We start from the raw sequence: 26,168 nt of genomic DNA on the forward strand, positions 1-26,168 counted from the left end.
AAGGTGCACACATGTTGTGGTAGCGCCCTGAGTTTTATTAAGTGTTAAATCACTAAATTTTATACCTGAAATTAATATTACACTGTATATTAACTAATCAGAATTTAAATAAAAACTTGAAAAAGAAAAAAATTGAAAGAGTGATAGCTGATGGAAAGTAGGTCAAAATACAGTTTTTCAATAAAGGGTCAGCAGGAGTCAATAGGGAGGTGCTCAGTCACCTGGGCAAGAACTCTTTCCCTTTGTAACTGAATTTTGGAAGGTTTTATCTTGCTTAGTCCTAACAACCCATCTTACTCTAAAACTGGACTTCCAAATAGAAATGCTAGGCCTAGATAATCTAACTGGGTAAACATTTATAAAGCTATGTTTCCCATCTGTGTTCCTCATCTCAATGCTTTTTTTAATGTCCTCATCAGCCTTATTCACTCTAGGTAGTTTTTGACAAGCACTACAATTTCTCACTCAAAATTTTTATCAGCTATTGTATTATTGGGATCAGTTGGTAAAAATTACACTCTGATGCCTGGTATTAGAAACATAAACAAATGGTGGAGGCACACTTGTAAGCATAACGTCACGTGGAGACAAAGAACAGGTGATGGTAGGGGTATGTGACATGAGAACTTAACTTTCACCTTTTCACACACACACACGCACACACCACAAATCTCATTATAATCCAAAAATCTAGTGGGAGAACGGTGGAAGGACAAAGTTCTGCTTCCTCATTTTTCCTTTGCTGCTCTGCCTTTTAGAAAAGTAGACTACATGCAGGTGTAGGCTTGCCTACACATACTATATTTCTTTGTGTATTTAAACCATTTTAAAAGAGAATGGGAATGGGATTTTAAAGAAAATTTAACCAACATTAATAAATTAGGGTAGAGAAAGGTGAGCTACTGCCCACTGATTAAATTAACTCAAACAAAGCACCATGAATGGCCAACTGGCTGGATTATTTACAAATATAAACAGTAGTTTATTATGTGTCCTGACTTATCTGACTAATTATAAATCATGGTATCACAAATTTCGTAAGCAACCTTCCAAGTTGCCATCTAATCCAACCTAAGCCACCGATATTTGCTACACAAATCTGGCCATACTTGCCCTTCTCTATTCAAAGGGCACTTAGGAGGTTGACATGATTATATAATCTTTCTGGACACTATTTTCTCACTACACTACATCGGTTGTATTAACATGGTCTTTATTAGTGCTTGCTCTGCTGGGTGGAGAGCAGACTTCCTTTTGAGCCTTCTTACCTCGGTTTTCATCTTCATTGTCTTCCCAAGGCTCTTCATTTGCTAGCAGTGGGTTCTGTGACTCATTCATAGACCTCATAGGGAAGGAGTGTCCATCACCAGGGCTGTTGGGTAAAGGAAGGCAGTGAGCTCTTGCAGCGGACATAGACTTTTTATGAAGGTAATAGCCCTCTTAGAAATAGGAGGGGGTTCTTAGAAAGATTTAAACCATTTAGCTTATTCACTAAAGCCATGGTGGAATAAGATTTTACAATAGCATCATTTAGTTGCTGTATTGCTCTCAGTGTCTATATCTGCATCAGTGTCAACTGTTCTGGTTTGTAAGCAACTCTTTAACTTGTTTCCCATAGTGCCCATTATGGTAATATGCACACATGGTAGGCTTCATAAATATTATTTACTGATGATCATCTTAATTTATATACAATTATTTTATTGCTTTGGTTCTAAATTTTCAACAAAAATTAGCAGATTCAGATTGTTTTCAACAAAAATAATCACTGATATATTGGAGATAAGTTGCTATGAATTGGTGATAGATATTAATGTCTGGATGCTCTGTTATTTGGCTTGAATGGCAGAAAGGTTATTGGGAACTGTGCAAAACAGCCAGAGTGAGGTATCTCTAGGAGTGCAGATTCTGGGGGCAATTATCTTGTAATGCACATTTCTGTGCCTAGTTTGTCTTTAGGATAGATTTTTAGAAGTGGAATTCTAAACAATGGACATGCGGATTCTTACAATTTTTGATACATATTACCAAATTCATTTGTAAAAGAGTGGTACCAGTTTACATTGCCATAAAGCATGAGAATGTCCATTTATCATACCCTCATGTCTAATTTGTCTTTATTAACCTAGAAATAAAAAAACTTGGGAAATAGAGTTTTTCATTGGACTGTTACTTGTTACAAACAATTAAAATTGAATTTGCTACTTCAAGTCATGGTCTGGCATCAACGTCTTTCAGTGGTAATAATTACCTACCTGGAACCAATAGGTATTAACCAGAACTTCTTGTTATCTCCAAACACCTGCTGGATATTTTTGATGAAGCCAAGGTTGAACCCATTTTTCTCTGGGCCACTTGTAAACACTGGAGTACAGAAGGCCTCTAGGGCAGAATAGGGGAGTTGAAGAAAAGAGGGAAAAGGAACAAATTTCAGGACTATCATGATTTTATAGTTCTCCATGAATGTGACTTGATGTTATAGTATATTTTTGTTGTGGTAGCATAGGCTTCTCATCCTTAGATATTGTTACTTAGTAAAAAACAGTCTAATCACTTAATATAAAGTAATTTTGTTATTAATGCAAAGAATTGGTACTCTTTTTTTAAAGGCAGAAGAAGCACATAGTGGCAGAAATAATTAAGCAGCCATGAGGGAATTATATTTTGTGCTGCATGTAAGGAGTAAAAGAACAAATTTAACAGTGCTTTATTTGAATGTAAGTGGCAATAGCAGCCAAATGGTCTCGATCTTTAGAGTTGAGACTAAAGTAATGATGAAGAGATGGTTATGACATTGATGTGGTTTTGAAACATTTCAGAAATGAAGATGTTTGCACTGAAACCTGCAATGTAAGAAATAGAGTTTTACTCCAGAAAAAAATGTCAACAGATGAACTATAATCACCCCAAAGGCTGAGGAATTGGACCATCTGAGTACACCTTATTTTTAGGCACATATTTATCCCATTAAGCAAACACTTTCACTGTTGGGCCAGCTGCATCTGGCCATTTCCCATTTTTTTCTTTGTTTTCAGATTCCATTATTGTGAAGTTTTTCGTGCTTCTCTACTTTGCAGTTATGTCTAAGCCAAATGTGGTGATCTACCACCCTAGCAACTAAGTACTACAGATATTTGGTTTAGAAAAGGAGTGTAAATACTTTTTTAGATATTAGCATTATAAGTAAATGTGTTCCAAATGTATAGTGGCTTTTGTACTAAACTTTCCTCAATCTATCTTAGCTAAACATTCAACACTTGGACACTTTCTCCTCATTCCTTATGCATTTATTTGTATACTATAGTGAAATATACATCTATAGTGAAATATGAAATAAAATTGTTGCACTTGAATTAATCAGAAATATAATTCTCCAAATAATAGCCTGGAGTATAGAGTAACAGAAAAAATGTTCACTTGTACTCATTTTCTAGAAACTTGCTTATTCAGTGTATTTATCATGCTCCCAGGCCCTCCACAGGTATTTGATGATTGTAGATATCCAATGATTTGTTGGTTTAGATTCTCAGCACTCTGTCTTTGGATGCCCTCAATAATTTCAATTCTTCTATCTTTATTAACCTTCACCTCCACCTTCTGATATTCCCTTCTGTAGTGATTTTTACCTTCACTTCCTCATGTGAACACATTAAGAAATTTTTCAAGCCATAAGTTTGGGGACCTATTATCCAATGTGAGCTATAAAGAGCAATGGTCCATTTTGGTTTTGTGTGAGGTTTCATTCAATAATGCTTTCTTCATTCACTATGGCTCTCCCAGTTTGGTTAAATGCGTTTATACCTGTCTCAGTTTGGAGGCAAAGGAATGTCACTACAAATAAAATGCTTCACTGGAACTTTTTCTCTTCCTTGGGAATAATCCATAGGTCACTATGATATACATTAATGTGTTTTTCCCTAGTCTTAACAGCCATTCTTACCTAAGGTGGTTTTGTTTCTGCTGACAAGCCAACAATGGTAACCAAAGAGAATCACAAGGCTGACAAAAAACATGCAGGCCACAAAGAGGAGGAAAAGAACATGGAACTTTGAGCGGACACTGGGCAATTCCCCCTAGAAAAGAAATAATAAACAAATAGAAACAAAGGATAAGGATAAGGAAAGGATAAGGAAATAAAGTGATAAGGATTGGCTAGTTTTTCTATATGTTATCATTTTTCTCACATGTATAAAATGTATAGCTATAATTAAAATATAAATTTTATAGAAGTTTTAAAAAACAGTTCTGTTGATGACCATACCTCATTATGGATATATTTTCAGCCTACAAAGCCTAAAATGGATCCCTGATTAAGTTCAGTGTAAAATCGAGTATATACTGCAGCAATTAGAAAAGGGTAGTGTAAAAAGGGTATATTCAGGCCATAATTGGTATGTGACCTCTTAAAGCTACTCCATTTAGTTTGCAAATTATGAATCACTGGCCAAAGGTGATCTTGAGGTCATATGGTTCATCCTCCTGTCTCAAGTTGGTTTTTCTGAAATACTTTATATATCATTATTCCTTGGACATATATGTGTTGAAAACATCACAATGATACATGTAGGAAGTTAAAACACACAGGTAGATTTTTAAAATGCTCTACCTATAAGTTATAACCTGACGTTAAAGCTACTGAAAATTTTGTGTGGTTGTTTTTTATAGTTGAAGTAGAATGTCCTGGTATATCACATCCTGTGAAAAATAGCTCATTGGACAGTAAATTCAAGCAGGATTTGACAGGCAATTGTAAAAGTAGGTAGCTAAAGACTTTTATAATTATCTGGGACATCTTATTTTCCATGTGGAATCAGCTTTCTTTTTTACATGCAGCCTTAAAACAGCATGCACAATGTGTAACATTTTATCTTCTGAAGAGAACATTAGAAAACAATTTCAATTCTGGAGTAAGCAGTTGAGAGAAGTTTTTTTATTTCCCCCTTTCCTGTGCTGATAATTGTTTTGGCATAATGAATTGTATTAAAGTATTTCCAAATACTCTTGAGTAATAAAATTAAAAGTGATTCTTGATTGAAGTGGACCTTAACATTAGTATCTTGTTCTACTTCAATTTGGAAGGAAAAAATTAAGACTTGAAAACACTTGGAAAATTCAAATAGCACAGATTTCTTTTTTAAGAAGATTTTTATTTATTTTGATGTAAGGAAATATTGGGGATCTTTCAGAGTATATATGTTTGAAGGATGAAGATAAAGGGAAATCAGTCAGTCAGATGTTTTCAGCTGAGGGGTGGTCTGGGTAAAGTTTGCATGGGGGCAGAGCGCCCCAGGAAATAGTTACCTCAGGGACTTCAACCTTCAGAAACCTTTATCTGAAGCTCCTTTCTGAAATGATCCCTCCACAAAATCTTGGCCTAAGCACCCAAACTGAATTTGATTAGTTTATGTTTGTTTTGTTCTGAGTTTATAGGAAATATTTTATACATTGTTTTGTAGTGGTTTTAGCCCAACTAGGTTTTTGCTTTCATAATCTCTACTCTTTGAGTATGTTTGTTAAAGCTTTTAAAGCTTACATTTATTTTACTTCTTACTTTTCATGTTTAAGTGGGCAATAGGAAATGTCTGGGCAAGAGGGACTGATAGAAAGTTCACACTCTGGGTAGTTAAGCTGGAAGTCTTTTCCTCCCTTAATTACTCTTGCAGAACTATCTTTTATATGCCAAAGGATATCCCTTGATAAAGTCCTTTCTTGTTAGAAGAGGTTGACAGCCCTATGTTCAAAATTACCTTCCCAGGAGATAACTAAGCTAAATTACTCAAAGCAATAATCACCAGAAACAGTTCAGGGGAATTTGGTAGAATAATACTACTATTTTGGCTCTAAAATAATTCACAGTGTCTGTGGGGAGATTCATGCCCCAGTGCGGAAGGGGTATATTACTACTTTTTTTAATAAGGCAAAGATAAATTTCCTATCGAAGATGCTACTCTTTAAGCTAATATATAGAGAAAAAACATTCTTTGATGATAGTTTTCTGAATTCTTTATTTCAAAGGAGCTATAGCTTTTCCATAGCAGGACCATAATAGCAATAGGGTATGGCATAGTGTTTAAGATCTCTGGGTTTAGGGTCAGACAGCTTCCAGTGGGCCTCAACTTTATAATTTTTAAATGAGACTAACAATTCCTCCTGTTCTGTGTACTTTATAAGGCTATGGTGAGAAGATGAGATAATAGATATGAAAGTACTTTGAAAATGGTAAATGGGGGTTGCTGTTCTTAGGAGAACCACTAGTCTCCTTGACACATGGTTTTTAAAATACATGGCAGTATTTACTTTTTATTTTAAGGTGAGACTCAATTTAAACTGAGAAAGCCTTCTCTAAACCACCCCAAAGTGCTTTCAGGTTAGAGAGACTGCAAAGAAGCACTTCTCTGAATAGTCAATGTCCTTTTCATTATGAAGGCAAGCCAAGATAGGTTTTCTTATGTCCCATCTGTCAGGCATGAGCTAGTCTATTGTAGAGAAAAAATGAGGGTATAGAAAAAGTACGAGGCTATATTCTTGTGCTTGTGAATACTGGCATATTTCTAGTAATTAATTCATATCCAAATATAATCTTTCAATAATAAAAAGTGCATACAGAACCTGGATAGCATTGTGGTAGTTGATGCTTTGACTGACTTAGAGGGCCAAGGCAAAATGTGTAAAATGCAACATTGTTTACTCCATAAAGAGTTCTTAAATAGCAGCAGCCTATGTATTGAAGACCAAGTAAGGTCTGTAGTGAAGACCAAGTAAGATCTGTAGTGAAGACCAAGGCTGACACTTTCCCTGTTGAATTGGATGTAATAGATTTTCTTTATATTCAGGTAGTAGCTCAGTATGTGAATGGGATGCCAAACAGGTCATAAAAACCTGAGCAATAGATAAGAGATCCTGTGATGTGGAAAGGAGTCATAGAAGAGATGGAAGATAATGAAACATTTTGTATTTGGGGAAAATTTAAGAGAAAATTTTATTTCTGCTTATACTTTTGTATCTCTGAGTTGATATTTTGGTATACATTATATAATTCCTGATTCTTAAAGTTATTAAATATCTGAATCAATTAAGCAAGTTGGGGGAATGGAAAGCACATCACTATAATTTTCTATACTGTATTTTCTACACTAGTAGGGATAAAAGCACTAAATAATTTAACTACTCTCAGGTATTTAGGTTCTCACTGCCTGTCTTTCTTCTTTGTTCTCCAGTTTATTATAATCTTTATTTTGGTCACAGGATTCACATTCTTTCCCTGCTGCTTTACCTTTTCACCTGAGGTGAGATATTCCTGTTATATGGGCTCTTATATAATTCCTACAGTAATAACTAATAGCTCTGCCCATATCTGTCTTTTGCCACTTATTTTCAGTTTGGAACCCTCATCATGGAAGATTATGATATTTTAACTACTGTACTGGAATTGTGGGAAGGGATATCTTCTGAAGTCCATTTGTATGAAATAAAAAAATTACTATACTGCTGCCAGACTCCATACACATATGTAAAGTAAAAATCTGCCTTCAACTCTTTTGGAAATAGGGTATAGTTGAAATCTTCAAGTAGAAGAAATATGAAATTATTTTTTAGATTTCACTATAATCATCAAAATCGTATGTTGAAAGGTAAAATACTTTTAACATATGTTTTATCTGATCTTGGCAGTGAGTCAGTGAAGCAGGTAACAGAGCCAGCATTAGAACTTAGGTTTCCTAATTCTCAACCCAGTGTTTGTCATACAAAGTTCAATAAGACTCATTTCATTTTGGTCATATGCGAAGATGAGTCAATTAATCTTTGTGTTCAGTAGAAAATTTGCATTTCTCTTTTGAACAGGAAATGAGAAAGTCTTTTGCTAGCATTTTTCTTAGGAAACTAGAGATTCAAAATTACTTTCAACATTTTAGAAATCTATAATTGGAAAGAAGTGGATTTTTAAACTTGACTAGATAAGTACATTATAAAGAATCACTAAGAGTCAAGAGACTAGGTTCTTAAGGGTCTTAACAAGATTCTCATGTATGACATAAATTTGTTTAAGTGGAATCCTTAAATAACAAATTCCTAAATCTCAGAATAGTCAATATGGGAAATTTGTTTTTGGTGCCTTCCTTTCTGGTTACTTTAGTATTAGCTATTTCAAAATGTAAAAAAAAAAAGTTGAAAAATATCACAGATTGGAGTAGGTATGTATTTGTTCTGGTGATGACTTACTCTCCAGTATTTGATGAAATAGTTGAAGACTGTTGTAGCAATATACAGGCAGTAGAGAACAGAATAAGCTAAGAACTGAAGAAAGAATTTGTAGTTGGAAAATCCAATGCAATTATTAACCCTAAAAAAAGAAAAAAAAGGAAAACTAATTTGAAATCAAGATCCATTGATTGAAAACACACTGATACATAAGTGAACAAAGCAATGAAGTATGTTACTCCTGCTACTTCATTATGTGTTGTGTAGAAACTCAAAAGAAATAGAAGTCCCTTAATAGGAACAGATTGGAAGAACAAGTTCATGTCTCACTTGTTTTTCCTTTCATTTACAGGCATAGAGACACCTGGCCTACTTAATAGTTCTGGACTGGTTTCTGACCCACCCAAGGAAACCTGAATCTTGGATGCTGAAAATCTATTACAATTTCAACAGCTATACTTAGTATAGTGTGGCATGTTCTCTTTGTAGTTACATGGTTTCAGATGGATTCCCTAAGTCAGACCTATGGAATTTGGAGAAGAATTCCTGAAATTAACAATCTAGAATATTTCAAGCATCAAGACAACTAAAAATAGAACTGAATTTTATAATGTCAAAGAAGAAAACTATTTGTGCTTGATTTCATTACTACACCCAGCTAAGTTTGAGAGCCCAAGAATTCACTACCATACCTTTGGTGGTATATTTATTTTTGCTTTAAAATGTTATGCCTCCCCTGTCCCCCATGTACATACAAAACCCAGTGATTTATAGTTGTAGAAACACACACATTACAACTATGCTTAGGAAGGTAGGTATTTTGAGCAATTTTGACCCTTTCAGAGTAAAGAAATGAATCAGAAGGACATACCAAGGGCAGTGATGGTCCATTTTTAATACACACCTACAAAATAAACAAAATACAATGTGGTAAGTGGAGCTACGGAAATGAAGTAACACTTCATAACTGAACTCAAATCTCAGTATTTTTACATGGTACCAGCACACGCATTCCTAGATTTCCACTATGAGCTACTGCAAAACTATTTTGTCTTCAGTTATTTCTAGGATAAGCCAATCACAACACTTTACAGGATTATGCTGGCAGCAAGTTACATGCCTAGAAGTCAAGATATCTCCCCCATTTTGCTCAATATACAGATTAATAAAAGTACAGAAAACAACACATAGCTACAATCTTTTAAAATAAAAAAAACAAATGGAGAACACCTTTGAAAATTTCCCAAGCATACAAAACCAGTTTAGTCATACAAACAAAGCTTAATTTAGCTTACTTTGTAAGACTGACTTGACCTGGGTCATTTCTTGCTTATGACTCTGGAAATCATTAGTAAAATTTAAACTGTTTTCCAAGGTTTATATAATCACTGACCAAGTTTCTATCATTTAAGAAAATTCTAAATATTCTAACTAATCACTGTGAAGAATAAAAAGCCCTTGTTTTCTCACTATATAAGCTATTTTATATCAATATACCTCAAGCCTCATTTTATGCTTTGGTTTGAGTGCTCCTGGTTTGCAAACTGTCTTTTTTGTGTGTACACAATAAAATTTTGCTAATTATGGGCACCTGGGTGGCTCAGTCAGTCAAGTGTCTGCCTTCGGCTCAGGTCATGATCCTGGAGTCCTGGGATCGAGCCCTGCATTGGGCTCCCTGCTCAGTCAGGAGTCTTCTTCTGCCTTGCCCTCTGCTCCTCCTCTGCTTGTGCTCTTTCTCTCTGGCTCTCTTTCTCTCAAATAATAATAAAACCTTTAAAAAAAACAAGAAAATCTACTAATCACTATTCTGGTGATTTGTTTCACATTGGGTATTTCTGAACTTTTGACAGATCCGTCTGAATCAAGAGTAAGAGAAATATGGGTGGAACACACACCCAAGAAGAACATGATGATTATATTTATTAACATAAAGATGTGACTTTACAAAGCTAGAGTAATTCGAGTAAGAAAATAAAGTGATATTGAGGTATAACCCACAGTATAAAGGAATATCCATGCCTATATAGTTATATGAATAATCAACAAATAAACAAGCAAACAAAGGAGAAGAGATAAACTCCCATGCAGAAGAATTCCAAACAATTTATGTAGATACTCTGCCTTCAAGGAGGGGGAGTATAGCTTCCTCCATTCCTTTAGTTTGGGCTATACATAGTGACTTCCTTCCAAAGAGTAAAGGAAGCAGAGGAGGAACAGTAAATTTACATTACAGAAGTCTGACAAACACTACCTCAGCTAGATGATCAACGTTAATATTGGAGTGATAAGTCATGTTCATAGTATGTGCTATTGATACAATAATGGTACTTTACCTCTAAGCTCTTCCTACCCAAAACATAGTACCCAAGTATAATCATGAGAAAAATGTCAGACAAATCCCAACTGAGGGATATTCTACAAAATAGCTGATCATTAGTCCTAAAATCCTAAAAACTGTCATGGTTATCAAAAACAAGTAAAGTCTGAGAAACTGTCAGAGCTAAAAGAGCCTAAGAAGACATGCCAACGAAATGTAATATGATATCCTGAATGGGATCTTGGAAAAGATAAAGAATACTAAATAAAACTGAGGAAATCTAAATAGAGTATCGGCTTCAATTAAAAATAATGAATTGATGTTGGTTCATTAACTGTAACAAATGTATCATATTAATGCAACATGTTGACAATAGGGGAAACTGGATGTAGAACATATGAGAACTATCATCACAATAATTCTATAAATCTAAAACTTCTAAAATAAAGTTTTATTTTAATTACTTTATTATTTTTAAAGATTTTCTTTATTTATTTGAGAAAGAGAGAATATGAAAGAGAGAACACAAGCAGAGGGAATGGAGAAGGAAGGGGGGAGAAGTAGACTCCCCTCTGAGCATGGAATCTGATGTTTGGCTCCATCCCAGGACCCTGAGATCATGACCTGAGCTGAAATCAAGATTTAAATCCTCAACTGACTGAACCACTCGGGTATCTTGAATATTTATTTTTAAAATGGGGTTTTATATCCCTTTCCTATCTTTAGAATACTTTGAATCACCATCATTCCAAGAGGGTGTATGGCATGTGCTCATTATGATTGAAAAGAAATGCTCTTATCTAGGCATGGTCACATGGTAGGATCAATCACTTTGTTGTCCAAGTTCAGCCCAGGGGAAATATGGATGTCACTTACATGGCACAGACAGAGCAGTGGTGGCAGCGATCCGGCTTGATCAAATGGCACCTGTCACAGAATCTAACAGCTATAGGAGAAATAAAATGGTTAGCATTGGTTAGGGCTCAGTATGACACTATGTATCTTGTTAGCCTATCTGGATGACTTGTTATACACTGATTACAAGTAGTCAAAGTCATCTCAAATTACCAAGAAAAAGGCATTTCACAGAAGAGAATTGTGGTATGTATTTTTTTCTCCTGTTAGATTAGTCTTGATGGCATCTTTTAGGGGATGAAGGTAAAGGGGAAAGTTTTCATATCTGGATATCTGATAATAAGATTTGGCATTATAAAACAAACTATACTGTCAACTGCTTGACAATTGGGAAAATTATGGGAAAATAATTTAAATTCTGTTTACTCCAACTTTCCTATATGAAAATAATCAATTCAATTGACCATTTCACAAATAAAGGAAGTAAAGACTTGAGCCATATCAAGTGACTTCACAAGATCACATAGCAAGTAAACGGCAGGACAGTGACCACTATGGTTTTCCTGATTCCTTAGTTGATTCAGGGTTCTCTTCACTCTGTAAGTCTCCAATTCATACCATATACCTTTGGTTTATAACCAATCTCTGTTCCATCATATCATTCTGTCTACTTTTCACTATATTTCAGTATGCACATATATATATTTCATACATATAATATATATATAACATTTCTCCCTCTTCCTTCTCTCCTTCCTTTTTTCTTTATTTCCCTTAGATGAAAGGCATTTTCTTTTTCTTCTCATTTTTTCTCTGTTCATTGATGAGTATGACTGTTTAATGTAATTATTATTAAGTGAAACAACTAAAATATGTATATTTTGAGCTAACATAATAATTCATCTGAAGTGTATATTAAGCACACATAACTGATTCAGCATAATGGACCACTAATTCAGCAGTTTGTGTTTATGTCTAGCAATGGGGAGGATGACAAAAGTATGGTTATAGATGAGTCAAGGAAAAAGGGAGAAGGACATTCATGCTTAATTCATTCAGATGTTTTTAAAGATACAGTAATGCCATTGCCCAGTTTAAGCCACCATTATCTCTCATTTGGATGGCTGCAATAGATGCCTTATTATTTACTCTGCTTTCATTCATGTTCCGCATAATATGTTCTCTACAGAATAGCCAGATGATCTGTTAAAATGTAAATCAGATTATATCATTTTTACTTAAAACCTTCAATGGACTTCTAATGCCATTAGATTAAAATCCAAATTCCTTACCAAGGTCTGCATCACCTGGCCTCTGCTTTTCTCTTCAGTTTTAATTGGTATCACTCTCCAGTTTTTATCCTCCAGTTCCATGGCTATCTGTCTATTCTAATACTGCAAGCTTGTTCCGGTATAAGGGACTATTGTACTTGCAGTTCCTTCTGCCTGGGATGTTAGTCCCTCTGCTCTTTACTTCCTGCTAGTTACTTTTTATTATTCAGGTCTCAAATCAAATGATATTTCCTCATAGGATCCTTCTCTATATCATAGGGCTGCAAACAAATGATTCAAGGGTCCAGAGAATAATGAGAAATGAGTGAAGCAGCCAGTTGGAGACTGTGAGAGAACTTGAGAATGTAGGCCTTATTTAAAGAGAGTGGATCCTACTCAGCTTTAGCTAACTAAACTTTTGCCATGTGAAAATGCAGATTGAATGCTGCCATAGTCCGAATTTTCAAGAGAAGCCAGAAATATAGAATTTCATGTGGAAATATTCTAATTGTTAAAAATCAGTAACAAATGCAAAGTTTTAAAAGATACTTTAGAGATCAAACAAAATTTATCTCGGGTCCAATTCATCCCATATATCTTTAGTTTGTAACCAATCTGTTCTATCATATCATTCTGTTTACTACTGTAAGAAATTACTACTGTGAGAAATTACATGAAAATATTTCATGTCTACTTTTCACCATATTTCAGTATGTATGAAGACTATTAAAAAATCATGACCACCATGACATCAATGCTTTAACAAAATTAATAAAAAGTCCCTAATAACTAATACCCAGACCATATTAAAATTCCCCCAATTGCCACATTGGATCTTAACAAATGATTACTGAATAAATAAATGACAAACAGATGAACATAAATGTCTAACAGTATAATTCTCAAAGCCTCGAGACACAATCTTCCTTATTAGAAGCATTATAATGACTTGTCAAAAGAGGTTTGATTTTCAAATTTCGAAAGGCGGAGAATTGGTTCAGCTAGTAATATCGATTTAAACTAATAGTCAAACTCCATAGTGGATATTTACCCAAGAAAGATGACATATCTCTGCACAAATACTTGCACAAGAATATTAATAGCAAATTTACTCATGATAGCTAAGCACTGGAAACACCAAATGTGCATCAGCTGGTGAATGGATAAACAAACTATGCTATATTCACACAATGAAATATTACTTAGCAATAAAAGGAGTAAAATACACAGCAATGTGAATGAATCCCAAAAAATATCATGCTAAGTAAAAGAAGCCATATACAATAGTACATACTGTATGATTACAATTATATAAAATTCTAGAGCAGGTAAAACTAATCTATGATGGAAAACTATCAGAATAGTAGTTGTCTTGGTGGTAGTTGATGGGATTGACTGGGAAGGAGCATGAGAGACCTTTCTGGGAGTGTGGTAATATTTATAGAAGTTTTGGTAACACAGATGTGTACATTTGTCAAAATACTGAATGGCACGCTTAAGATTTGTATATGTCTTTGTATGCAAATTTCACCCTGAAAAGAATGATAAAATATTAAGGTAGATGTGTACTGATATCTGCTGCTTAATTTGAAATGTATGAATAAATAAGATGACTTTATGGATGATGGATAGAGGAATGGGTTTGTAGACAGATATGTGATAAAGTAACATAGTAAAATGTTAGTGGTAGACTCCAGTGCTAAGTATACAGATGAGCCTGTGGATATATATGACTTAGACTTTTTCAGATCCTTGCTAGTCTCAAAAGGACTTGCTGCTTCTCTAGGTGACTTTGGATGAACTGACCTCCACTCCCAGTTCTTGTGTAAACCGGTAGCTTTTTGGCCATATCGACGAGCATCTGCTTCTGGACCTCAGGTCTCTCTTCATTTTCATAGCGTTCCTTGTCTGAATAGGACAAGTGGAACTAGAACCAGAAGTGAGAGGCCAGACTTTATTTTCCAAGGTTTGCAGAATATGTTAAAAACATTTTAACATTTAAACAATAACTATTTAGATGAAAATATTTGTTATTTAGCCTTGGAGTCCAGGTACCAATTTGGCTCATAACTTTCTTGGCATAATTATCTTAATTATTGTAATCTGGCTTTTATATTAATTTTCATAAGTCCATGTGATAGGTAGTATTGTTTTATAAATAAAGAAAAGAAAATTTAGCAAGATTAAGTACTTTGTCCATGGTTATACTCACTTAACTAGTATGTAGCAAAACTAAGCTCCAAACCCAGTTCACTGGGCTCCAAGATTTGTGCCTTTTCTACTCCATTATACCATAATATGATGTTATATACAGATGTGTGATGTTTTGCTGCCAGGCCCTGTTGATGATTAACGATGATTGTTATTAAGTTGTACTTATTTTTCAGAGGTTGCACTCTTAGGGAAGATGGATGAGACTGCTTGTGACAGTATATTCTAATTTTGCAAATGAGTAGAAATTTGGGTAGTCTCACTATTTCAGAAATTTTTAGTCTGATACGAAGCTTATTGCCAACATTGGCACCACACTTTGCTAATCTTGCAAAAGATATGCCAACAATTTTCCAGAGTAACATAGACTTGAAAACTTTCTTCTCTCTGGGCCAAAAGGTAGGCAGAGGTGAAAAAGAGAAAGGTCTGTGATCAGATTTTTGGGATTTAAACCTCATCTCTTCCACTTAATAGTTAAAAAAACCACTTTGAAAAACCAGACACTCTTAACCCAAGTTTCTTCCTCTGTGAAATAGAGGAAATAATACCTACTTTATAAGATTGATATAAAAGTACTGGATAATGAGTAATTAAAAGTTTCTTTTACAAGTCCAATTTCTTAAATCATTTAAAAGATTTGATACTAGAATTTTAGATTTAACTATTCTAGTTAGTAGTATAAAGTTTAAACAATTATTATTTTGAAGATTTTATTTATTTATTCATGAGAGTCAGAGAGAGAGAGGCAGAGACATAGGCAGAGGGAGAAGCAGGCTCCCTGCAGGGAGCCCAATATGGGATTCAATCCCAGGACCCTGGGATCACCACCTGAGCCAAAGGCAAGGTTGAGCCAAGGCTCAACCACTGAGCCACCTAGGTGCCCCTAAACAATTATTTTTTATTTTGATAAATAAAAATTGGGGAAGCACTTTAATTTGGGGGCTGACCTTGGGAATATAACTTTTGTGTGGCATACTGCACCTGCTTGAAAAGCAGAGGCAGAGTTGTTACTGCTAGTATATGATGAAAACCTTGTGGTTATTCAACAAGTAAGCTTTGGATTGGAATAAGATGTCATCTCTGGATGCCCTATCTGGTACTAAACATGTCATTTTGAGGATTAGAATGCAATTAACCAGTAAACACATTTTGGGTGGGCAATTGGTGATAGATTGGGATGTATTTGGTATTAGGGAAATAAATATCATGGCTATGAAATAGGCCCCAAAGACTCACCTTTTTTTTTTACCAATTAAAAATGATGAAGATGTAGTCTTAGGTGTTAGAAATTTGCAATTCTTATTTAAATCTTACTATCATTCCACCCAGTTTAGTCCTACAAAACTCCCAACCATTCAGCCTTTCTGTTGGCCTACAAGCTTTCTAAATAGTGTGAAGGAGACAGTTATTTATACTGAGATAAAATCCACATAACATAAAATTCCATTTTATTTTTTTAAGATTTTTATTTATTTATTTATTTGAGATAAAGCATGAAAGAAAGAGAGATCACAAGCAGGCAGGAAGGGTAGAGGGAGAAGCATACTTCCTGCTGAGCAGGGACTGCTCCCCCCCCCCAATGTAGGGCTCCATTCCAGAACCCTGGAATCATGACCTGAGCTGAAGGCAGATGCTCAAATGACTGAGCCACCTAGGTGCCCTAAAATTTCATTTTAAAGTATACATTTCATAGCGTACAATTCAGTGGTATTTAGTACATTCACAGTGTTGGGCAGCCATCACTACTATCTAGTTCCAGAATATTTTCATCACCTCGAAAAGGACACCCCATATGTATTAAGCAGTAATTTCTTACTTCCCTCATCCCCAGATTCTGGCAACCATTAATCTACTTTCCACCTCATTAGGTTTCTTTCCTTTCTGGATATTGCATACAAATGGTATCAAAAAATATGTGGTCTTTAGTGTCTGGTGTTTTTCAATTAGCATAATGTTTTCAAGGTTCATCCATGCTGTCTGTGGCATGTATCAGTGATGCACTTTTTGTTATTGGCTGGATAATACTCCATTTATGGACATACCATCCTTGGTTTATCCATTCATCTGTTGATGGATATTGCATCTTTTGGCTATAGGTAATAGTGCCCTATGGACAATTGTATATAACTTTTTAAAAAGTTTTTATTTATTTATGATAGTCACAGAGAGAGAGAGAGAGGGAGAGAGAGAGAGGGAGAGAGAGGCAGAGACACAGGCAGAGGGACAAGCAGGCTCCATGCACTGGGAGCCCGATGTGGGATTCGATCCTGGGTCTCCAGGATCGCGCCCTGGGCCAAAGGCAGGCGCCAAACCGCTGCACCACCCAGAGATCCCTGTGTATAACTTTTGAACACGTTTTCAACTTGAGCATATACCTAGTAATAGAGTTGCTAGGTCACAAGACAACTTTATGTTTAGCTTTGTAAGAAACTGAAAAATTGTTTTCTATACCAGCTGTACCATTTTACATTCACAATAGCAATGTATGAGTATTCAGAGTTTCTCACATCCACATTAACAGCTGTTCCATTCCTTCCTTCCTTTTCTCTCTTTTCTGTATGTACGTACATTTTGGACTTCTTAGTGGATGTGAAGTGGTATTTCTTGTAATCAGTTTACATTTCTTTATTGACTAATGATGTCAGTCATCTTTTCATGTGTTTGTTGGCCATTCACATAGATTCTTCAGAGAAATGTCTAGTCAAATCATTTGCCCATTTATTAGTTGGGTTGTCTTTTTGTTGTTGAGTGGGAAGAATCTTTAAATATTCTGGATAAACGACATTTATTGAGTATATAATTTGTGAACATTTTCTCCCATTCCATAGGTTGTCTTTTCACCCTGTTGGTTGTGTTTTTTAATGTCCAGAAGTTTAAACTTTAATGTAGCCCAATTTACTTTTACTTTTGTTTCCTCTGCTTTTGATGTTATATCCAAGAAATCATTTCCAGCTCCAATGTCATGAAACTTATTCCCTATGTTTTTTTCTAAAGATTATTTATTTATTTATTTATTTATGAGAGAGCACACATGAGAGAGGGCATGAATGGGGTGGGAGCAGAGGGAGAGGGAGAAGCAGATGCCCCCTTGAGCAGGGAGCCCAACTCAGGGCTCCATCCCAGGGTCCTTGGGACCATGACCTGTGTTGAAGGCAGATGCTAAACCAACTGAGCCACCCAGGCAACCCACCCATGTTTTTTTTCTAAAGGTTTCATAGCTTTTTAGGTGTAGGTACTTAATCCATTTGAGCTAATTTTTTTATATGTTGTAAGGTCTGAGTCCAACTTCATTATTTTGCATGTGCATGTCCAATTTTGCCACTACCATTTGTCGAAAAGACCATATTTTCTCCATTGAATGGTCTTGACATCCTTTTCAAAAATCATCTGCCATATATGTAAGAATTTATTAGTAGGCTCTTCTATTCCATTAGCCTTTGTGTCTGTAACATCCTGTTTTGATTACTGTAGTAATCAAATGTAATCAAATGATTATTTGTAGTAAGGTTAGAAACAAGTAAGTGACACCTACAACTTTGTTCTTTTTCAATATTATTTTGGCTATTTGGGGGTCCCTTAAGATTTCATATGAATTTTAAGATGGAATTTTCTATTTATGCAAAAAAAATCATTGTGCTTTTGATAGAGCTTGCATCAAATCTGTAGACTACTTTGGATAGTAATGACATTCTTAATATTAACTTTTCTAATCCATGAACATGAGCTGTATTTCCATTTATTTGTATCTAGTTGTTTTTAGCAACAGTTTTTATAGCTTTCAGTGTAGAAGATTTTCACCTCCTTGATGAAGTTTATTACTAAGTATTTTTCTTTTTCATAATATTGTAAATGTAACTGTTTTCTTATTATTCATTGTTAGTATATAGAAATGTAACTAATTGTTGTGTGTTGATTTTGTATCCTGCAATTTTGCTGAGTTAATTTATCACTTCCAATAGGTTTTTTTGGGGAATCTTTAGAGTTTTCTACATGTAAGACCATACTATCTGTGAACAGAGGTAATGTTACCTTTTTTCTGTCCAATTTGGATGCCTTTATTTTTTTTTTCTTGCCTACTTGGATTGGTTAGAGAAAGTGTTCCTCACTTCTCTTTCTGTCTGTCTGCCTGCCTGTCTGTCTGTCTCTCTTTTAGGAAGATTCTAAGAAGGACTCATGTTAATTCTTCTGATTGAATTTACCTGTGAAACCATCTGGTCCTGAGCTTTTCTTTGTTGATTATTTTTTGATTAATCTCTTTACATATTTTATGTATATACAAGTTTAAAAAATATTTTCTTCTTGAGTCAGTTTTGGTAGTTTGTGTATTTCTAGGAGTTTTTCCATTTCATCTAGGTTTCTAATTTGTTGGTGCACAATCCCTCGTACTATTATTATTCTTTGTTTCTGTTAGGTCTGTAGTAATGTCCCACTTTAATTTCTGATATTAGTAGTTTGTGTCCTATCTCTCTTTGTTCAGTCTAGCTAAAAGTTTCTTAATTTTGTCAATCGTCTCAAATTCCTAATTTTGTTTTTACTATTTCTATTGTTTTCTATTCTATATTTGGTTTTATCTCTGCTCCATTCCTCACTATTTACTGCTGCTAACTTTGGGGTTAGATTGCTCTTCATTTTCTGATTCTTTAAGGTGTAAAGAATATTGAATTGACATATTACTCCTTTTATAATATAAGTATTTATAGATATAAATTTTCCTCTGAACCCCGCTTTATTGCATCCTAAAATTTTTGGTATGTTGTTTCTCATTGAACCTCAAAGTATTTTTTAAATTTCCCTTATGATTTTTTAGTTAATTTCACAAATTTGTAAATTTATAGTTTTCCTTAAGTTATTGATTTCTAGTTTCACTCCACTAAAGTCAGAGAAAATCCTTTATATGATCACTATCTTTAAATTTATTGAGACTTGTTTTGCATCCTAACGTAGGGTCTATACTGGAGGATGTCCTGTTTGCTCATGAGAAGAGTGTATGTTCTATTTTGGGGTGGAGTATTCTATACATGTGTGTTACATCTAGTTGGTTTACAGTGTTATGAAATCCTCCATTTCCTTATTGGTCTTCTATCTAGGTGTTTTATCCATTATTGGAAATGGGTTATTGAAATCTCCAATTATTGTAGAACTGTATATTTTTTTCTTCAATTCTGGGTGTTTTTACTTCCTGTATTTTGGGTCACACTCTATGTTTATAACTGCTGCATGTTCTTGCTGAATTGACTATCTTATCAGTATGTAATGTCCACCTCTCTTTTTCTTTGAGTTAAATATTTTATTCATTTTATTTTTTCCAGCTTTATTGAGATATGGCTGGTGGATAAAAATTGGATATATTTAAGGTATGTCATGTGATGTTTTAATATACATATAAATTATGAAATGCTTACCACATCAAGCTGATGAACATCTGTCACCTCACAGAGTTAAGATTTTTGTTGTGGTACAACACTTGAAATTATTCTCTTAGTACTTTAATTATACAATATTACTAATTATTAATTATAGTTGCCATTCTATACATTAGGTCTCCATAACATTCATTTTATAGCTATAATTTTGTATATTTTTGCCAATATTTCCCCTAAGCCCCACCTCCAAGTTCCTGATAACCACCATTCTGCTTTATTACAATGAGTTTGACCTTTTTTTTTTTTTTTAAAGATTCACATATAAGTGAGATAATGCATTAGTTGTCTGTGTCTGGCTTATTTCACTTAGCATAATGTCCTCCAGGTATATCCATGTTGTTGCAAATGGAAGGATTTCTTTATTTTTAAAGACTGAATAATATTCAATTAAACATATATCCCATATTTTCTCTATACACTCATCTGTTGATGAACAAATAGGTTGTTTCTATATATTTATGACTGTAAACAATGCTGCATTAAACATGGGAGTGCATATGTCTCTTCAGCAACCTGTTTTCATATCTTTTGGATATATAACTAGAAGTGGGATTGTTTGATCATATGTTACACCGTTCTATTGCTAATTTCTGAGGAACTTTGATATTGTTTCCCATAACGGCGGTAGCAATTTACATTCTGTCAAACAGTGAAAAAGGATTCCCTTTCTTCCACATCCTCACCAACACTTGTTTATGCCTAGACTTTTTGATAATAGCAATCCTGATAGTTGTGAGGATTTGGTTTTGGTTTACATTTTTCTGATGATTAGTGAGGTTGGGTACCTTTTCATGTACCTGTGTGCCATTTGTACATTCTTCTTAAAAACATCTATATAGGTCTTTGACCATTCTTAATAAGGCTATTACTATTATTATTATTAACAGTAACTACTACTGTTATTGAGTTGTATGAGTTACACATATATTTTATATAATAACTGCTTATCAAATAGTTACAAATATTTCCTCCCATTCCATAGATTGCCTTACTATTGTATTTGTTGTTACTTTTGCTATGCAGAAACTTTTTAGTTTGATGTAGTCCAACTTGTTTATTTTTGCCTTTGTAATGTGTAGCTTTGGTGTCAAATCCAAAATATTACACTAAGACCATTGTCAAAGAATTTTCCTCTTTCTTTTTTTAGGATTATTATGGTTTAAGGTGTTTTGTTTAAGTCATTAATTCATCTTATTTTATTTTTTAAAGATTTTATTTATTTATTCATGGAACACACACACACACACACACACACACAGAGGTACAGACACAGGCAGAGGGAGACACAGGCTCCACGCAGGGAGCCAACATGGGACTCAATCCCGGGTCTCCAGGATCACACCCTGGGCTGAAGGCAGGGCTAAACCACTAAGCCATCTGGGCTGCCCAAGTCATTAATTCATTTTAAATGAATTTTTCTGAGATAAAGATCCAATTTTTCTTTTGCATGTGAATATCCAAGTTTCCCAGCACATTTATTAAAGAGATTATCATTTTCCGATTGGGTATTCTAGGCAACTTTGTTAAAGATTAATTGCATATGCATAGGCTTATTTTGAGCTCTCTCCTAGTGGTCTATGTGTCTCTTTTTATGACCGTATGATACTGTTTTGATTGCTATAAATTTATAATGTAATTTGAAATCAGGAAGTGTAGCGCCTCCAGCTTTATTTTTCTTGTTCAAAATTGCCTTAATTATTTAGGATCTCTAATGATTTCAAATGAATTTTAGGATTGTTTTTCATATTTCTGTAAAAAATGGCATTGGAATCTTGAGAGGTATTGCTCTGAATCTGTAGATAGCTGTGGGTGTGTGGACTTTTTTACAATGTTAATTCTTCCAATTCATGAACATAAGAAATCTTTCCATTTAATTGCCTTATTCAATTTCTTTCATCATTGTTTGTAGTTTATCTTGTATAGTCCCGTCAAAACTTTGGTTAAATTTATTCCTAAGTATTTTATCCTTTCTGATGCTATTGTAATGCAATTGTTTTAACTTTTTTTTGGATAGTTTGTATTTATGGTATAGAAATACAACTGATCTATGTCCTTTTCTCTTTTCCTTGCAACATTATTGAATTTATTTATTAATTCTAAAAGGTTTTTCTGGGGATCCCTGGGTGGCGCAGCGGTTTACCGCCTGCCTTTGGCCCAGGGCGCGATCCTGGAGACCCGGGATCGAATCCCACATCGGGCTCCCGGTGCATGGAGCCTGCTTCTCCCTCTGCCTGTGTCTCTGCCTCTCTCTCACTGTGTGCCTGTCATAAATAAAAAAAAATTTAAAAGGTTTTTCTTGTGTATTTTTTAGCGTTTTCCATAAGTAAGATCATGTCATCTAAAAACAAAAAACCGTTCCCTTTTTGATTTGTGTGCCTTTATTTCTTTCTCTTTCCTAATTGCTCTACCTAGCACTTTCAGTACTATGTTGAATAGAAGTGGCAAGAGTGGGCATGCTTGTCTTGTTCCTGATCTTAGAGAAAAAGTTTTCAGATTTTCATGGTTGAATATGATATTAGCTGTGGTTTTATCATATATGGCCTTATGCTGTTGAGGTATGTTCCCTTTAATTTGATGAGAGTTTATTTTTGTATATTTTTAAATTGGAGTTCGATTTGCCAACATATAGTATAACACCCAGTGCTCATCTGGTGAAGTGCCCCACTCAGTGCCCATCACCCAGTCACCCCATCCACCTGCCCACCTCCCTTTCCGCTACCCCTTGTTCGTTTCCCAGAGTTAGGAGTCTTTCATGTTCTGTCACACTCTCTGATATTTCCCACTCATTTTATCTCCTTTCCCCTTTAATCCCTCTTTTTTATATTCTCCAAATGAATGAAACCATATGTTTCTCCTTCTCCAATTGACTTATTTCACTAAGCAAATACCCTCCAGTTCTATACACGTTGAAGCAAATGATGGGTATTTATTGTTTCTAATGGCTGAGTAATATTCCATTGTATATATAGACCATATCTTCTTTATCCATTCATCTTTCAATGGACACCGAAGCTCCTTCCACAGTTTGGATATTGTGCACATTGCTGCTATAAACATTGGGGTGCAGGTGTCTCAGCTTTTCACTGCATTTGTATCTTGGGGGTAAATCTCCAGCAGTGCAATTGCTGGGTCAAAGGGTATCTCTATTTTTAACTCTTTGAGGAACCTCCACACAGCTTTCTAGAGTGGCTGCAGCAGTTCACATTCCCACCAACAATGCAAGAGGGTTCCCATTTCTCCACATACTCTCCAACATTTGTGGTTTCCTGTCTTGTTAATTTTCGCCATTCGTACCGGTGTGAGGTGGTATCTCAATGTGGTTTTGATTTGTATTTCCCTGATGGCCAGTGATGCGGAGCATTTTCTCATGTGCTTGTTGGCCATGTCTATGTCTTCTTTGGTGAAATTCCTGTTCATGTCTTTCGCCCATTTCGTGATTGGATTGTTTGTTTCTTTGCTGTTGAGTTTAATCAGTTAATTATAGATCTTGGATACTAGCCCTTTATCTGATATATCATTTGCAATTATCTTCTCCCATTCTGTAGGTAGTCTTTTAGTTTTCTTGACACTTTCTTTTGCTGTGCAAAAGATTTTTATCTTGATTTAAGTCCAATGTTCAGTTTTGCTTTGTTTCCCTTGTCTTCATAGATGTATCTTGCAAGAAGTTGCTGTGGCCAAGTTCAAAAAGGGTGTTGCCTCTGTTCTCTTGTGTTGCCTAGGAATTTGATGGATTCGTGTCCCACATTTCTATCTTTCATCATTCTGAGTTTATCTTTGTGTATGCTGTAAGGAAATGGTCTAGTTTCATTCTTCTGCATGTAGCTGTCCAATTTTCCTGCACCATTTATTGAAGAGACTGTCCTTTTCCCAGTGGATAGTCTTTCCTGCTTTGTCGAATATTTGTTGACCAGAGTTGAGAGCCCACTTCTGGGTTATTTGTTCTGTTCCTTTGATCTATGTGTCTCTCTTTTTTTTTTTGTTTTTGGTTTTGGTTTTTTTTGTTGTTGTTGTTGTTTTGTTTTTTTTTTTTTTTTTGGCAGTACACACTGTCTTGATGATCAGGGCTTTGTAGTACAACTTGAAATCCGGCCTGGTGATGCCCCCAGCTCTGGTTTTCTTTTCAATATTCCCCTGGCCATTTGGGGTCTTTTCTGATTCCACACAAATCTTAAGATGATTTGTTCCAACTCTCTGAAGAAAGTCCATGGTACTTTGACAGGGATTGCATTGAACGTGTATATTGCCCAGGGGAGCATAGACATTTTCAGAATATTAATTCTTCTAATCCATGAGCATGGAATATTTCCCCATCTCTTTGTGTCTTCTTCAATTTGTTTCAGAAGTGTTCTGTAGTTTTTAGGGTATAGACCCTTTACCTCTTTGGTTAGGATTATTCCTCGGCATCTTATGCTTTTGAGTGTAATTATAAATAGGATTAACTCTTTAGTTTCTCTTTCTTCAATCTCATTGTTAGTGTATAGAAATGCCACTGATTTCTGGGCATTGGTTTTGTATCCTGCCACAGTGCTGCATGGCTTTATGAGTTCTATCAATCATGGGGTGGAGTCTTTTAGGTTTTCTATGTACAGTATCATGTCATCTGGGAGGAGGGAGAGTTTGACTTCTTCTTTGCCAATTGGAATGCCTTTTATTTCTTTTTGTTTTCTGGTTGGTGAGGCTAGGACTTCTAGTACTATGTTGAATAGGAGTCGTGAGAGTGGACTTCCCTGTCATGTTCCTGTTCTTAGGGGAAAGGCTCTTCGTTTTTCCCCATTGAGGATGATATTTGCTGTGGGCTTTTCCCAGATGGATTTTAAGATTCTGATGAATGTTCCCTCTATCCCTACACTCTGAAGAGTTTTGATCAGGAATGGATGCTGATTTTGTCAAATGCCTTTTCTGCATCTATTGAGAGGATCATATGGTTCTTGTGTTTTCTCTTGCTGATATGATCTATCACATTGATTGTTTCATGAGTGTTGAACCAACCTTGCATCCCTGGGATAAATCCCTCTTGGTCATGATGAATAATATACTCAATGTACTTTTGGATCCTATTGGCTAGTGTCTTGTTGAGAATTTTTGTATCTGTGTTCATCAGGATATTGGTCTATAATTCTCCTTTTTCTTGCGGTCTTTGGTTTTGGAATTAAGGTGATGCTGGCCTCATAGAACGAGTTTGGAAGTATTCTGTCTCTATCTTTCCAAACAGCTTTAGTAAAATAGGTATGGTTTCTTCTTTAATGTTTGATAGAATTCCCCTGGGAAGCCATCTGGCCTTGGACTTCTGTGTCTTGGGAGGTTTTTGATGACTGCTTCAATTTTCTCCCTGGTTTTTGGCCTGTTCAGGTTTTCTTTTTCTTCCTGTTCCACTTTTGGTAGTTTGTGGTTTTCCAGAAATGCATCCATTTCTTCTAGATTGCCTACTTTATTGGTATATAACTGCTCATAATACATTTCTAAAATCATTTGTATTTCCTTGGTATTGGTGGTGATCACTCCTTCTCATTCGTGATTTTATTGAGTCTTTTCTCTTTTGTTTTTATAAGGCTGGCTAATAGTTTATCTATCTTATTAATTCTTTCAAAGAACCAAACTCCTGGTTTTGTTGATCTGTTCTACAGTTCCTCTGGAATCTATTTCATTGATTTCTGTTCAAATCTTTATTAACTCTCTTCTGCTTGGTGTAGGTTTTATTTGCTGTTCTTTCTCCAGTTCCTTTAGGTGCAAGATTAGCTTGTGTATTTGAGTTTTTTCCAATTTTTTGATGGATGCTTGTATTGAGATATATTTCCCTCTTAGGACTGCTTTTGCTGTATCCCAAAGATTTTGAACAGTTGTATTTTCATTGTCATTAGTTTCCATGAATCTTTTTAATTCTTCTCTAATTTC

General features: G+C 35.0%; 1 protein-coding gene across 2 annotated transcripts in view; it reads right to left on the reverse strand.

Annotated features, from left to right (window-relative positions):
- ZDHHC15 (zinc finger DHHC-type palmitoyltransferase 15) overlaps positions 1-26,168 on the reverse strand; it is a 173,531-nt gene that overhangs the window by 53,248 nt on the left and 94,115 nt on the right. For both annotated transcript variants that reach the window (XM_055338668.1, XM_055338669.1), the window contains exons 4-10: positions 14,449-14,569; positions 11,393-11,462; positions 9,071-9,103; positions 8,221-8,341; positions 3,941-4,073; positions 2,256-2,382; positions 1,269-1,372 (exon numbers count right to left, since the gene is read on the reverse strand). In XM_055338668.1, the coding sequence (XP_055194643.1) occupies positions 1,269-1,372; positions 2,256-2,382; positions 3,941-4,073; positions 8,221-8,341; positions 9,071-9,103; positions 11,393-11,462; positions 14,449-14,569 (709 nt within the window). The remainder of the gene's footprint in view (positions 1-1,268; positions 1,373-2,255; positions 2,383-3,940; positions 4,074-8,220; positions 8,342-9,070; positions 9,104-11,392; positions 11,463-14,448; positions 14,570-26,168) is intronic.

The sequence above is a fragment of the Nyctereutes procyonoides genome, unplaced genomic scaffold (genome assembly GCF_905146905.1).
Source record: "Nyctereutes procyonoides isolate TBG_1078 unplaced genomic scaffold, NYPRO_anot_genome, whole genome shotgun sequence".
Lineage (NCBI taxonomy): Eukaryota > Metazoa > Chordata > Mammalia > Carnivora > Canidae > Nyctereutes > Nyctereutes procyonoides.